At 39.7% G+C, this 17,077-nt stretch overlaps 1 protein-coding gene across 1 annotated transcript in view; it reads right to left on the reverse strand.

The window, feature by feature from the left end:
• The window catches only part of ADSS1 (adenylosuccinate synthase 1), a 32,771-nt gene extending 25,783 nt beyond the window's left edge, over positions 1-6,988 (reverse strand). The window contains exon 1 of the mRNA XM_065404515.1: positions 6,806-6,988. Within this exon, the coding sequence (XP_065260587.1) occupies positions 6,806-6,988 (183 nt within the window). The remainder of the gene's footprint in view (positions 1-6,805) is intronic.
• Between the last annotated feature and the right edge of the window lie 10,089 nt (positions 6,989-17,077).

Raw genomic sequence — 17,077 nt, forward strand, 5'->3', positions numbered from 1 at the left:
ATTTCCCCTGGCTGAGACCTGTGAGAATCTGATTATGTAGATTTATTAATGCAAATCTGTGACACTAAAAACTCTTGTTAAATGTTTGATAAAAATTCCAGTTGGAATCCACACTAATTAATATTTTAATTGTTATTTTAAAGGGGTTCCTGAAAAACAAATTTGGCCCCAAATTTAAATTTTATTTAAAAGAAAGGAAAATACTTTACAAACCTTAGACCAGAAAATATGTTCCCACGACATAGATTTGATTCCAGCAGAAACAATTGTTTTAAAAGAAATAAACATTCCTCTACCGTCAGGGATGTAGACAGCTTTTTTTGGGAGGGGGCTAAAGTTATACAACAATAATTGCTGTTGAATATCACTTTAATGAGAGTTTGGTACCATAACTAAATTTGTTTACTTTTAATAAACTGAGATAAATGAACTTCTTTTCTAAATTCAGTGTTTCCTTTATTTACCAGGGTGGATAAAAATCAATGATTTTTAAAAAATAAATTTAAAAAAATCTGATTTTTTTTATTTAAATCAGATTTTTTTGATAAAATGCTTTTTGAGGAAAAAACCCTATCTAAAGATAAAGATATATTATCGCTCAAAGATATCGCATCATGGAATAGGGATTATAAATTCTAATTCTATAGTATGTGACAATATATTCATGTAATGTTTAAGAAAAGTTTTGTAAATGAGTTCCAATAGATTCATGGATTAGGGACCCAATCCTATGGAGTTCTAGGGGCTTCTGTATAGATTATTTAGGTTAATCTTTCTATCTACCCAATGGGATTCAGTGCTCAGTATAGAAGCTACCATCAGAGATGCTCAGTTTTGCAGTTCTGAAACTGTGGATTTGTCTCTCCAGAGATAACATGCTTGTTAACAGTAAAAATGTTTTAAAATAAATAAATAATATATAGAGGTGAGAAATAACAGACCTCAACCCTATTGTCCCTCTGCAAATTTGTGTACACAGAGTCTATCGCTTAACTCTCTAAAAGTGCAAAGTTTCAAAAAGTTCAATGAATAGAAGATTGTTGGGGGCAGAATAGATCTGGACAAGAAGAAGAAGGAGTCTGGAAATAAATGTGAGAAGGGAGGGACAGACAGTAGAAACAAACGTGAAACTGTTTGAACAGCATATTCCAGAAGTCTTGCGGTCTTTCTGAGTGTAGCCTTCATTGATTTGAGCTCTACCATACCATTCTCTCACTAGACGGGAAAACCTATAATGGCAGCAAGCCGTAAAAGAGACCCAGTTTGGAAATATTTTAATGAAGTTCCTCTACCTGTGGGTAAGACAGACATGCATGTAAAATGCAAACAGTGCAACAAAGAAATGCAAGGCCTGGTTGCCCGAATGAAACAACATCATGAGAAGTGTTCCTTCTCAGGAGGAAGCTGCATTGAAGATGATGATGTCTGAACATGAAAGATCTTCAGGTTGGTAAACTTTTTTATTTCATACTTCTTTCTTAAGGACTGCCTGTCTTCCTTCTGGACTATTCTTGAATTCTCATGTTTGAGCAAAAAATATAGTTGTTACTCTATGGTACTAATCATTTTAGATGCAGTTGTGATTAAAATAAAGAGCTGAAATAGGCAGAGCTTCCTTTTACAATTTCACCTTTAAAGTAGTACCGAGTGTCAGTGAATGCAATGAGTAATACTAAATGAGCAGTATGGTAATAATAATTAAATAACTGCATTGACTTATTTTGTTTAGGGGAATCCATCCTCAACATACAGGATTCTGAAGACTATCCACTTTCAAGATCACCATCATTTTCTATAGTTTCAGAGTTATCTGCCAATGATAGTGTTTCAGTCACATCATGTATGTCACATAGCCACAGTATATCACCTGTAGCAAAAAGAAAAAAAAAATCTCCATCATCATCCAGAAACAACCATAGATAAGTTTGTGATAAGAACCAGCAGATTACAAAAAGAGGTAATTGATGAAAAAATTGCCCAGTTTGTTTATGCAACCAACTCTCCTTTCCGTATGATTGAGAACCCACACTTCATTAACATGGTTCAGTCATTAAGACCAGGATACAGTCCATCCAACAGAGCAGATGTCGCAGGCAAATTGCTGGATAAAGTGTATGAAAGAGAAATTGAGCAGTGTGCAAAAGGTCTAGAGAGTAAAATTGTTAACCTGAGTCTTGATGAGCAATGTCCACAATGATCCTGTTGTATGTGAATGTCTTCCTTACAGAAACAATTGATACATCAGGAAATGCACACACAGCAGAATACTTACAAGAAGTAGCAGTAAAAGCTGTAACAAACTGTGCAAAAAATTCAAATGTCTAGTACGCACTTGGTCACAGACAATGCTGCAAATGTATCCGAGATGAGAAGAAATTATTTAGAAGAGAGTCCCAAGCTAATAACATACAGTTGCAGTGCTCATTTGATGCACCTCCTAGCTAAAGACTTCAGTGTTCCAGAAATAAAGGCTAATGTTGTTGAAATTGCAAAATACTTCCGTAACAACCACTTTGCAGCAGTTGCTCTGAAAAAAGTGGGAGGAACCAAGCTAACTCCCCCACAAGACGTGTGATGGAACTCAGTAGTGGACTGTTTTGAGCACTATATCAAGAACTGGCCTAATCTGATGACAGTTTGTGAACAAAATCGTGAAAAAAATAGATGGCACTGTCACAGCCAAAGCTCTCAACTTTGGGCTTAAGAGAAATGTTGAACACATGCTGAGTACCCTGAAGCCTATTTCTGTAGCCTTGAACAAAATGCAGGGAAATAGCTGTTTTATTGCTGACGCTGTTGAAATTTGGAAGGAACGGAGTGAAATCTTAAAAAGAGAAATATGCAAGGACAGAGTTAAATTACAAGCATTAAAAAAAAAATGAATGGGACAAGCACTATATCCAGCTCATTTTCGTGCAAATATTCTCAATACTCGGTACCAGGGTCAAATCTTAACTGCTGAAGAAGAGGAGTTGGCTATGACATGGACATCTAGCAATCATCCCTCCATAATGCCAACTATAATAAACTTCAGAACTAAGAAGTATATGTTTGCTGATGATGTTTTCAAGAAAGTCACACCAGTGAACTGGTGAAAGTCACTTAAGCACTTGGATTCAGAGACTATTTTAACAGCAGCAGCTTCTTCTGCCGGTATAGAAAGAATATTTTCTTCCTTTGGACTAATTCATTCCAAATTGAGAAATCGTTTGGTACCTGAAAAAGCAGGAAAGCTTGTTTTTCTTTTCCAGATTATGAACAAACAGGGAAATGAAGGTGAAGATGACTGAGTTAGCTGCAGAAGCCAATATTTTAAGTTTCTCATGTTGACCTGTGTGACATTGTCAATTTAATTTTTTTTTTAAGATTTCATTTAACTATTTTAGTTAAAAACAATTTTAACAAAAACAAACCTGATTTTAAAAAACTTGAATAACTAAATTCAAACATTCATATGCTTCTTTTGTTAAAATATTCTCTGTTTGCTGTTGAAGAAAAAAAATCCAGAATACTTAATGTTGTTGTTTTAGTTAAATAAAACAATTTAAATGTCTGTCTGGTGCTGTTCTCCTCCTAATACAGCCTGGCAAGAAAATCCTCCAAATATTAATGATTAACCTTTTGAATTGGAGATAGTTCGCCTCCCAAATGACTTCATAAATGTCTGCTTCAATTACCTTTGGTAAATGAAATAACCAAACAATCATTCATTTTCAGATACAGCTGTAAAACTAATCTGAAATTTTCAAAATAAATCACTTAAAAAATGTATAGTGTGTACCTTCTAAAAATGAAACCTACATCTATCTCTGAGTTGTGAAGAATATGTATTAAGGTTATAACAACCAATAAGAATGCACTTTTATGTAGAAATCCATGATTAAATCAAGTCTTCCTGACTATGATTTAAATCAAATCCACCCTGCTATTTACTAATGCAATCCTGAACAACCCAAGTCCCAGGTGTCTATGCCCAGAGCCTGCAAACCAAACATTGCCATACTGAGAACCCAGGCCCTGACTCTGCAAACACTTAAACATGTGTATAACTTTACTGCCATAAGCAATCCCCACTGAATTCTCATATGAGTCAAGTCACACACATGCTTATGTGTTTACAGGACTGGCTCCTTGAATGTGAAACTGACTATAAACAAAAGTGAAAAAGACTTCTTTGCTTTTCATTGCCAATGATGAGACATATGCAAATAGTAAAGAAACAAGATAGTCAAAATTAAACAGGATTTTAAAAATTCTTTCCATTTTAATAATCTATAGTGTTACTATTAACGCAAGCTACAATGATTTATTCACAATATATGATTAAGTTGACAGAATCTTTTTAAAATGTTGTCCTCTAAATAGCAAATTTGTAATCAAGATTAGCACTTTAAATATTTTATTTGGAAAAAGACCACTTTTAAGTTAAAGCACCTTAAGCTGTCTACTTCTACTTTTTTGCCACTCAAATATAAAAAATTTCTATTCTGATTTTATTTTTCCCTTCAAAATGATTAAAGTCTTCCCCCAACCACCAGCCATTAAGACCCAAATCCTCCAGCCACATAAACACTGTGCTTAACTTTATTACCATCTGTGGTGGTACTACTGACAGTAGTAAAATTAATAAAGTGTGTGTCCAGATCCAGTCTGAAGCTTTTCAAGCCAATTCCCTACCCCACTCTCCTAAAGTGGTTCTAAAACCAGGGTATACACTGCTGTCTATAAAAGTTTACAGAGAAACTTGTGGAGGAACCTTAAGTATATTCATTTGAATCACATTCATTAGTCTCCATTTGTAGGGAAAACCTCCCAAGGTAATTCAAGATCCAGCAGCTTACCATACCAACTGAAAATACTTTACCCACATTCTTAATATTTAACTCATGTGTCACAGTTTATTTACTTAACATATTTAATTAGGAAATGTCCTTGGGGTTATCTCAGTTTCAAGGATATCAGTGCTTTTCACTGCTTGCCCTTGTGCATTTTAAAACAGAAACATTTCATATAACCTGTTAACTGAGCTGAACTTGTATGAATACAATCAGAATAAAATTTATAGAAATATTTATTAGAACAGTTAAAAGACAACAGAGAGACAAGGTGGGTGAGGCAATATCTTTTAATGAGCCAACTTCTGTTGGTAAGAGAGACAAGCTTTCCATCTATACAGAGCTCTTCCTCAGATAAGCATTAGTATGTATATTTGCATAAGCACTTTCATGATTCATGCTTTGACTATCTTTTTTTTTAAGTAATTAAGATTATGTATATTGGATACAATGCCCACATTCTTTAGCTTATACTAAAGAAGTCTCTGTGTTTTGAGCCTCTTTGAACTATACTCTATTTAGTATTCAGAACAAATAAGAAATAAATCTAAGCAAAGCAGTGTAATAAGTTCCATGAACACACAAAATACTTCAAGTGGCTACTTCCTTTCTCTATTTTCACTATACCTGTTCTATTTCAAAAGATTTTTAAAAGGAGTTTCAAGCAATTCTGTAGGAAACAAGATCTGCCCATCCAAACCACATGGCCTCAAAACTGAAGAAAACTCCTAAGATTTATTAGTGACTAGTCTTTGAACTAGTTAGTAATTTCTCCCTTACACAATAACAAAACTGGAGTAATATTAAATCCATTAAGTGCAAGTGGTCAACTGAGTGGAAATGGCTGCTAAACGAAAGATCTTGGGACCTGCTACATATAATTACAGAAATGTAGGGCTCCAGCAGAACCCAGCCAGATGAATTTTCCAAAGGGGAAGCATCCATGGATCATGAGGAGACAGTGGAAGGAGGGGAGCGGGCAGGCCACCGGGAAACTCTAGCTGCTCCGACCTCTGGTCACCTTAGGCAACCTTTTCTCCAAGAGGCAATCATCTGACACCTGCTGCATGCATCCCCTCCCCAGCCAGCAGATGGGCCGCTATCAGACGGCAGCAGACGCCTTGCTCAGACACCGCCCATGCCTGTCTGAACATCGGGATCTTGTGTCTCTTATCATGAACGGTCAGCTATTTATATTTATAGTTCAGGACTTTTTCTTTCCCAGTGACATTTCAATCTGCAACCAGAGGAGGGGGAAGGGTCCCAGCCCGGTCCTGGGAAAGAATCACACCTCCTCCTCGAGCACAGAGGCAAGGGAGAGAAAGTAAAACAGGGAATGAGAGAGTGGGGGAAAGGAGGAGAGAGAAACAATGCGAATGTGCTGAAAAGAAAAGAGAAGAGAGAGAGAGATGGCAGAACGAGATTGCAGAGACAGAGAGAGATGGCAAAGAGATGGCAGAAACAGAGAGATAAAGAGAAAGATATCAGAGATAGATATCAGAGATGGAGAGATGGCAGAGACAGATAAAGATCAGATACAGACAGAGATCAGAAATAGACAAAGAGAAAGATATCAGAGATGGACAGAGATCAGAGATAGACAAAGAGAAAGGTATCAGAGATGGACAGAGATCAGAGATAGATAGATAGATAGATAGATAGAAAGAATAAAAAAACTGGAGATAGAAAGAGAAAAGGGGGAAACCGAAAGGCAGAGAAAAGGGAGGAAGAGAAAAGGGATCCGGGAAAAGGAGAGGAGAGAAGATGCCAGAGGGGTGAAAAGACAGAACAAGAGCTAAAGAAAAGCGAGACGAAGAGAAACGGAAAACCGGAGGGAAGAGAATAGTAAAGGCACCAGGGTAAACACGCCAGGAGACAAGCAAGACGCCACAGAGCAGAAGAGAGCCGCGGAGCTGCCCCCTGCAAGCCACCATGGCCCCGCTCCCCGGCCGCCGCCGCCCTGCACCCACCTGGCACCTGCAGATGATATCCGCCTCGGTGGCCAGCAGGTCAACCAGCTTCCCTTTGCCTTCGTCCCCCCACTGCGCCCCCAGCACCACGGTCACTCTGCTGCCTCCCGGCTCGCTGCGCGCCCGCTTGAGCCCCGCGCTGGGGTGCGCGGCGCGGCCGTTGGACGCCCGGCTGGCGGCCATGGGGCCTGCCTGGCTCGCTCAACGCCGCCTGCCCCGGAGCCCAGCTGTATACGCGCTCCCCCGCCGGGCCCGCCGCCCCTTTAGCCGGGCCCCGAGCCCGCCCCGCGCGCTGACGCGCGAGCCACCTGCCCATGGCCCGGCCAGCCCTGACCGCGGGAGGGGTGGGGGCGGGCAGTGAGGGGCACCCGGACTCCGAGACCGGCTCGGGACTGTCCCTAGACACACTACACCGACACACACATACTCCCTCTCCAGCCTGAGGCACCAGGAGTTGTGTTACTGGACAACCCCCCCCCCCCCCCCATACACACACACACACTCCTTCTCCAGCCTGAGGCACAGGGGTTGTGTTACTGGACACACACACACACTCTCTCTCTCCCTCTCCATCCTGAGGCACCTGGGCTGTGTTACTGGACACACACACACACTCTCTCTCTCCCTCTCCAGCCTGAGGCACCAGGGGTTGTGTCACTGGACACACACGCACTCGAGCCTGAGGCATATGAGGCTGTGTCACTGGGGACAGGGGAATCATTTCAGGCAAATTCTGTCTGTGTGAGGAGGGTGGCAAGGGTGTGTCATCATATATAACGTTATACATGATTATATTATATCCTGAAAAGGCTGGAGTGGTGGTGGAGCAAAAAGTAGAGCATATGGACCTATTAAAAGTCAGGGGAGGGGGAATAAATGTCAGAAGGGCAACTGCTGCCTTTTTTCCCCATAGCAAGTGATGTCCCTGACTGGTGACAGACAGACACTCCAGCCTGTGGTAGACAGGGCCATAGGTGCTGGAACTAGAGGTGTGGGGGGTGTTGCCGCACCCCTTAGCTTGAAGTGGTTTCCGTAATATACAAGGTTTATGGTTTGGTTCAATGGCTCTCAACACCCCCACTATACAAATTGTTCCAGCACCCCTGGACGGGTGTCACTGTAGGGCTCACACATGCACATTAATACCTGAGACGCAAGGGATTGTGTCAGTGTACGTGTGTGTAGGTTGGGAGGGAATGGACATAACAGCTTTTGGCTTGAGACACATGGGGCTGTGTTGCGGAGGGAAAGGTGGATGGAAGAGCACAGAACACGTTCCAGTCTCATGCACATGGTTCTCCATCATTGTGTGGGTGTGGCTTGGTGTGTGTTGAATACTAAACTTTCTTGGTCACATGGACCTATATGAATTTGTAGGAGGTGGGGGATGGAGCACACAATCTTCACACTTTCTATAGAAATTACACGATTCCTAGTATATTTAGAACTATTTAGGCTCATATGCACACACCCAATCTTGTCTACACTGAGGTTTTTCTCAAAGTCTTCTGCCTAAGATAATAGTTAAGGAAGTTGAGATTTAAATTAATTCCCTACCTGTCAAAGCATTCAAGAAAAGAAGAGAGGGAGTGTAACAGACATGGAGCTGATATGTAATGACGTACTGAAACGTAACCATTTGATGAACATGATATGTGACTGGTCAGTGAGGGGAAGGTATTGTATATTGGAATTACTAGACTTTCCTGTATGAATGCTTAATAGGGGACTGTGGGAAGAATAAACAGTAAGGCAACACAATGGTTTCAGATAAGCAACCTCACAGCAAACATTGCGGGGCAGTTACCAAACAATGGCAGGTTTCCAGGCTCTGACTAGACAGAAGTGACACAGCTGTTATATCAGGCTTGGAGGCTAGGGATCAAAACAACACTAAACAGTTAAAAAGCCTTCTGAGGAAAAGGAGGGGAGTGAGTTGCCACGGGCTGTGCAGGGTGTTGCCAGTGAACTCTGACAGGGACACAAGCTGACAGAGAGGGGGCACTGTGGAAGAGTCTACGGAATTAGTCCTTCCAGGGTTCCCATGCGTGAGATGGTTGGATACCTTGTAAGCAGACATATATATAGGGTTGATCATTGTTTTCAACGTATGTTTTCTCTGAAATTCTTTTGTTGTAAATAAATGATACTTTGCTTTCAGAAGGCTGTTTGGTCACTGATTAACACTGTCATTACCCTGGAAGATACAGGACTGCAGGGTCTGTGTCTAGGTCAGACCAGTTGAGATAATCACAGTTAGTACTAAGGGACTGCAACCCAGAGCCAGGTCTGAGAGTGAGAGAATCATGTGATTCCACCCTGAGAGACAGGTGACCTCTATAGGCCTGAGACCTAAGGAGTGTGCTTAGAGAGACCAGGAGGGCTCAGTTTAGTAAAAGAATGACCATGACCATTTTTTTCTTAATAGAAAACAAAACATACACAACAGGCAACTTTGTTTAGCATTGTACTGAGATGAACAAAGACAAGAACAAAATATGCATCAAGTACAAATAGAAAACAATACAATGTATACCTATTTTTAAACAATGCTCCATTAATAAACAGTCAATATTCTATTTTACATTATATTTCAAAGTACTAATTATCAGACACTCAGTTTCTGTGTCTTGTTTCCTGCAGCCTATTCTTTGTACTTTTTCACCACAGTTACACTTTATCACTGCAAATCAATGATCAAAGAGGAAACAAGAAGCAAACAACAAAACTACATTTCCCTTCAACTGGTTTCACTTGCAGCTTGGATTCTTCCACCATTGTAAGTAGTAGATAAGGGTGGACAATTAGTCACACTTCTCCAATTGATGCGGACCATTTTGACATCTGAGAGTTTATTATTTAAGGACCAAATGCTGAAGTCCTTTCTTGCTGAAGACAATTGGAATTTTGCCTAAGGGCTGGAGAATTTGGCCCTCATTAAAACTTAGCACTGCTTAAGAAACTGGTTTTGGGGTCTGCTTCTGCAGCTCTAGAAGTCAGTGGCTGGTTTGAGAGCACAAAGACGGCAGGACAGGCCCTTATAATTCAGTGGAACTTCTGTACCATACATGGAACTCTGTATTGCTTTTCATCAATTTAATGGAATTTTACTTTCTGCTACTAGTTTTTGTATAAAAATAAGATGAATATAAGTTACCACCAGATGTGTGTTACTTACACTTGTCATTAGACAGTCCGATATGAAAGACATTCTTTTCAATACTGGCAATACAAGACATGTAATTAAATTAGTTCATATAAAATTCTAACTAATAAGGCACAAAAGAAATAATAGGAAAGTGCATATATGCATGTTTGCATTAAAATAAGCTCATCTTTCTCACTTGATTAACTAAATCAAAACAAATATTTCAGCATCTTGCACACATAATATATAGACTAGTTCCTTGAAGCAAGCTGGTGTGAGGCACTTCAACAATGTAACTGTCTGGTAACTTCAGGTAATGGAAGCTGAAGTAACAGAAGCTAAAGAAAAATGAAGCAGCAGAGAAAGAATCTCTTGTCCATTATAAAGCATCAAAAATAATGCAAATAAAATCACTTATGTCTGAGATTTCAATAGTAGCCTAAAGGAGCTAGGTACCTAAATTCCTTTGAAATTCAAAAGGGAGCTAGCTAGGGTGACCAGACAGCAAGTTTGAAAAAGTGGGACGCGGGTGGGGGGTAATAGGAACCTATATAAGAAAAAGACCCCAAAATTGGGACTGTTCCTATAAAATCGGGACATCTGGTCACCTTAGAGCTAGCTTCCTAACTCCTTTGGGCTTCTTTGAAAATCCTAACCTATATCTTTTTAGCATTGTGTAATGGAAGACTAGAGTTTAATAGTTGTAGCCACATTGCAGGTGCAGTTGGGTCTGTACTCTTACCAGTTTCAGTAGGCGAGGTTTTGGGAACAATTTCTGGCTCAGACTTGTTCCTAGTAGTTTTCCATAGCTGAAAGTCTTTCCTTATATCTACTAATAAGGCATCAGTGACACATGCTTCTGGTCTCACAGCTCCTTTTTGAACTATAAAGAATGAGATTATAATACATATCAAAATACTTTGATGCAGTGCACTCTGAAATCCTGAGAGACCGCTACAGCTAAGGGCCTGTCTGTCATCTGCAGATATGTGATCCTCAATTATATGCACAGATACAGAAACCAGATATTGGCTTGAAGGAACTTGTGACAGTCATTTGTGTCAGTAAATCAAAGATTAAGGTCCCAATCCTGCAAAGATTTATGCACTTAATTAACTTTATACAATATGAGTAGTCTTATTGACTCCAATAGAACTACTCACTGAGCAAAATTAAGCATGTGCTTAACTCTCTGCTGGATCAAGGCCTAAGAATCCGGTCAGTACATGCTAATAGGACTTCACTTAATCCATTGCCATCCAATTTTTCCTCCTTAAAACAGAAATCTAGTTCATCTACTTCAAACAAACAAACAACCCAAAACACCATTACCATGATTCTAAAATGTCTAGGTGTATACATAGGATGGGAATTTTCAGAGGAGCTTAGGTTCTAACTTTATCAGAGCTGAGCCATTTTCAGAGGAGCCAGGTTCTAACTTTATCAGAGCTGATAGTCCCCCATCTTACTTTAATAAAACTCAATGTGAATAGGAATTGCAGCTAAGAATGCCCACAAGTGCTGAAGTAGCTAGGCATACAGTTTTCTGCAATAAATATTGAGGAAGAAACTTCAGTCCAGATTCCCAACTCATGTTTGAGTTATCATAGAATAGGGTTAGAAGGGACCTCAGGAGGTCATCTAGTCCAACCCTCTGCTCAAAGTAGGACCAATTCCCAACTAAATCATCCCAGCCAGGGCTTTGTCAAGCCTGACCTTAAAAACCTCTAAAGAAGGAGATTCCACCACCTCCCTAGGTAACCCATTCCAGTGCTTTACCACCCTCCTAGTGAAAAAGTTTTTTCCTAATATCCAACCTAAACCTCCCCCACTGCAACTTGAGATCATTACTTCTTGTTCTGTCCTTGTTCTGTTATACCCATATAGGATGAAATTCACCCTGATGCAGTGGGCCAACACTGCTTGAGTCCTTCTTAAACCCAATTTGGAGAGCTTAAATGGTGCAGAGGGCCTTGTGCTGTCTCTCTGCATAGGGGGTAAATTTCACTCTTAATTTTATATTTAAGTAACTTTCCAATATATTAAATTATTTTTTGTATTTACAGTAAAATGTAGATTATTCTAATTAGTAAGACTATATTAAATATAAGTTTACATTAAATGTACTGTTACGTGCTAATGACACAACATATTGGAAATACAGTCTGTCCAATGACAATCTTGGCCCTCTTGTGGTTGGTTATCAACATTCAGATTTTTCTTTAGAAGAAGTTTCTAAAGATCAATAACTGGAATAGATGTTAAAACAAATAGGACTAAAGAAGAATTGAGCTTTTTTGGTCACAGATTCTTACTCAGAGCTTGTTGAAAAATGCAAAATATTTGTGTGTGAACATCCAATCAAACATTTACATGAATCCCATTCAGCTGTGCTAATACTCCTTTTACATTCAATCTCTGAACAATCAAGTGATCAAATTTTACTGGCACAAACCTTCATGTAAAGTGAACTTAAAATATAAATGGAATTTTAAATTTACACATGCACACATTTACACTAAAAATGCATATCACTTAGGTGCATGCTTAACTTTAAGAATGCAAGTCATCCAGTTCCTATTCAGCAAAGCATGTGCTTAACTTTAAGCATTTGCTGAATCAGAGCCCTAATCAGGAGGGGGGGGGGGGGGAGGAGGAGAAGGGGAAGAGTAACATGTACTTTGTCCAACACAGCTTAGTTTCAAATATTCCTTAACAGAGTCATATCCTAAAAAGATGCAAATGAGTGTTAAAAGAAATGCAAAGAAATCAGAAGCCTCCAAACTGAAATTAGCCTCTATTTCTGCTAATGCATTGTTTACCATGAGTGATTATTTTCAGCTCTAGCCCAATTGTGAGGGGTGTAAGAAAAGAGGTGTGTACATTTTTATCATCCTTGTGTGAAAAGGGCTTCAAAATTAGTGGGTTTTTTTTTTTATTTCTTCCATATCTGATGGAATAAGTATGCCAAGGACTTAGAAAATTAACCAATGCTTTTTCAGTCACAAATCAGATCATCCACATCTACAGAGACATACATTCTCCTTAAAAGTAGCAAATAATTCCAAAATAGTTTTGTGAGACTTACTGATATTTCCATATTCTCCTTTTTGTCGCTTAGCTTCCTCCTCTTCAAGCAGTTTCTTTCTTTTCTCTGCCTTTGTAGCTTGTTCCTTCCTTTCTTGGTTTTCCTACATCCAAACATCCAGATAGAATGTGAAATAAAACATCTAAGAGAAAAGTTAACTGGAGAAGAGCTGACGGAGATATTTGCAGTTATAAGCAAAAGCTATTCCAAACATGCTTCTTCACTTGATACCCACTGCTGTGGCTCAGTCACTGGGCTGTTGGGATGAGTGGTAGAATGAAGGCTCTTCAGAGTAAACACCGGGTAGGCCTTCCCTACCATGTTTTGAGTCTTGCTATTCAGTAAGATCTTTACTCCCTTCTAAAAATGTATCAGTTTTGCTTACTCACTTTTACACATCGCTAGCTTTTACTTCACTGAGGCCAGCCAGTCATTTTAAGGAGAGCCCAAGAGATTGGAGCGTCCTTAATTCTTTGTTACAAATAGTGGATTTTTGTAGTAGTTTGTTCACCCATTCTCTGCACACCTGCTTGGAGGTGGGGGGAACATAAGCAGGTGAATAGCCCCATTGACTCCTATGCACTCAGATCCAAGGTCTGGGTAGCCCATATATTGGTGTAAAGGGGCTTAGAAGGGAAGGGGAATTCATACTTCCATGCATGGGTGATAAGTTCAAATCACAATCTAGCCCTAATTATTCACGAGTGTAAACCACCTTTAGTGCCTTGATAAATAAATCCCTGAAGGTTTTCATTGTGTTAAACACATCTTCTAATGACAATTTGTTTCGATCTTCACAGAGGTAGTCCGCAAGTTCTGCCTTCTTCTTTTCAATGGTGGCAAGCTCCTCCTCCAGTTCTTTCCAACGGTTTATATGGCCCTGAGGCATATTTACAATGCAATTTATTCAGGTTAAAAGCAACATGCATCTCAATTACCCGGAAGTCTCAAGGGGAGGGGCAAAGTAGTTAACAAATCAGTGCAATAGCTTTTAGAAAATCAGACAGAACTCTAAGTACTGCTTGCTTTGGAAACACAGCAATTCATGGAAAGTTAGAACTAGTTACAGAATGCTACTTTGCTTCTAATTACATTACTTGTTGTTTTCCTCAAAAGTGTGTAACTATTGGGGAACCTCACCTACCCCTAACACATCATGTAGTGTCACTGTCACAACATGACCACTTGGCATTCTTGGCCAGCATTACATGGCTAAGCAGAAGATTTATGAGGAACACGACTACCTCCATGACCTTAATTAATATTACCCTGCTTTAAGAGTATCTCTTTATAATATGACAGACTCTGAAGGATGGTGTGATAGTGAATTATTTACTTTGGAGATGTGCAATACATATACAAGGGTTTAGTTTTGTTTAAGATGCACCTACTTTCTAAACATAGGAAGGGCCTGATCCTGTTATTTTAAGTTAAGCAGAGTTAGATTGGACCCATGATAATCAATGCTTATAAATGCATACAAAAGAACCTTTCTGTTCTTCAGGAATGTGAACAGTTTTTCAAGTAAAAAAACAGAAATAATTCCTCTGCTTTGCTAGACGATGTCATGCCGCAGTGGTACATCTGTATACTGTAGAATCCTAGGCTTAATTTTAGCTTTTGGGGGGGGATTAAATGAACCAGTGGTTCAACCATTTCCATACTGTGACTGCACATGAACTCTGAAAAAGGGTTCAGGACCCTCCTCCAATCTAGGTATAAAGGTACACCCCTTCTTCTGACCTGTTTGTGACCTCCTAGAGATATAGGACATCTTGGAAGAGGGAAGCATGAGATGGATCAGACCCATGTCACTTACTTGAATAGATTTTCCATACTGTGCTTTTAAATCATCTATTGATGACATGTTATGCTCAATTTTCAAAAGTTTCTTTAAATGGGCATCTGCCTCTGCCTTCATAACTTCAAAGTTGGTTCTGAAAATTGCACAGGAAGGTAGTAAACCAAGAGGATTGCAAACAATATAATGACTAGCCTGTTTTGTTAACAGAGGAAGGATGTAAAATCCCAATCCTGCAATAGCATCCCAATGGGTGGACCTCTGTGCTCATGGGGAACCTCAAAAGCATATGTTGTGGCAGCATAGGGGTCCCAACATACCTTCCAGTTTCTGATTATCCCTTCATGGTAGGCAAAGCATTGTATCCACATAACATGAGGCAGAATTGTACTGTACATCCAAACATAAACCGCTAAAGCAGCATTAAAGCCGCCCCTCCTTTCATATTTACAAATGAAAACCTGGATATCTATTTAAATCAACAGGGTATTTGGTTTGCAATTTGTTTTGAAAATTCTCACGGAGTGGCTTAACCCCAATACCATTAAATTAATAAATATATGATGAGCATATTTATACTAACAATACTCATATTTGAGCTTTAGGTAATGGGATATTTATACTTTTACCTTCCAACAGCATTAGCAAGCTACTTCTTCAGAATTTAAGCTAAAGCCAAAATGCTCCCTATTTTCTTAAAATTAATATGCTCTTTGCATTTAATTATTTAGCAACTGCTTGACCATGTGAGTCCATCTCCAGATGGAGTTTCTTTCAGTGACTAGGTGCAAGGAAAACATCAGACTCCTAGAATACAGTTTCTATGAATGCATATAGCATAAATCAGCACCAATTATAATGTTAATTCTGATGTGATGTTCCCTCAATGACTGTGTTCCTCTTTGGATAAATACTTAGTCATTGGGCAAAAGAGAGAAAGAAAATTACTCTGTAGTCCAGTGGTTATGGTCACCCCCCTAAAAGGTGAGACCCTGGGTCCAGTCTTTCTTTCATTATTTATCCATAGTGGAATAGCTTTAGCAGGCAAAAGGGGGAGGGATAGCTCAGTGGTTTGAGCATTGGTCTGCTAAACCCAGGGTTGTGAGTTCAATCCTTGAGGGGGCCATTTAGGGATCTGGGGCAAATATTTGTCTGGGGATTGGTCCTGCTTTGAGCAGAGGGTTGGACTAGATGACCTCCTGAGGTCCCTTCCAACCCCAATATTCTATGATTCTAACTGAGGGAGCCCCACCTCAGAATATCCCATAGCTCAGTGGTCAGAGCACTGTTCTTGAGAGGTGAGAGCCCCGTTTACATCCTTTCTCCACTTCTGCCTGAGAAGGGGGAAATGGGACCTGGCTTTCCCATGTCCCAGGCAAGTGCTCCAACCACTGAGCTACAAAGTTATAATGCAGATGGCAGCGGCTCCTCATCCAGCCAAATTTTGAATCGGACCCGATCCAGCAGGATGCCTCTGAGCATGCCTCTGAGCATGCCTACTGGTCAGATCAGGCCCTGCGTATGACTTATGCAGCCAAATGCCCAGCTTCCACTGGTTTGTGAAATCACTCTGGGGGATTAGGCAGTCTGCAGCAGTGCACATGTTCAGAGGCAGAATTATAGACACTTTGGGAAATCTGACTCTGGAAATATAGACTCAGAGCAAGTTTAGGTGTCTACAGGGTTCTGTACTGTTACTGTTTTAAAAGGAAACACATTTTGACTACAGGGTTCGACAGGAGTTTTGCGGATTGCAGTAGAGCCAAAACTGGGACTTGAGTGCCTACGTCCCTGTTTTAGGCACCTAAGTTTGGGGTACTTTTATGAATCCCACATTAAAGATTAAAAAAAAAAAAAAAAAAGTCATACCCTGCTGCCTTTGAAACACATTCAAGGTCATTGGGAAGCTGTAGTAGATCCGTATGGTTTTTTTCAACTTCCTAAAATGTAAGTGAAATTTGTTTATTTTGTATAGTGCATTTCCTTATACATGTGGGCACCGAGACACTTAATTTAAAAAAGTGAGAACTGAGAAAGTACGGTTTACACATATTGGGGTAAGTTTAGCCCTATTATTACTACACTGATTTAAACAGTCTCATAGTTGTACATACGGGGAATATCAGTTTATCTAACTCTACTATGTTGTAATCTGATAATTGGTACATATAGGGTAAACGCTTGTAGTAAGTGCTCCATGCTAGATCCTCCACATACCTAACAAGAAACTCTTCT

This window comes from Emys orbicularis, chromosome 4 (genome assembly GCF_028017835.1).
Source record: "Emys orbicularis isolate rEmyOrb1 chromosome 4, rEmyOrb1.hap1, whole genome shotgun sequence".
NCBI classification, from domain to species: Eukaryota; Metazoa; Chordata; order Testudines; family Emydidae; genus Emys; species Emys orbicularis.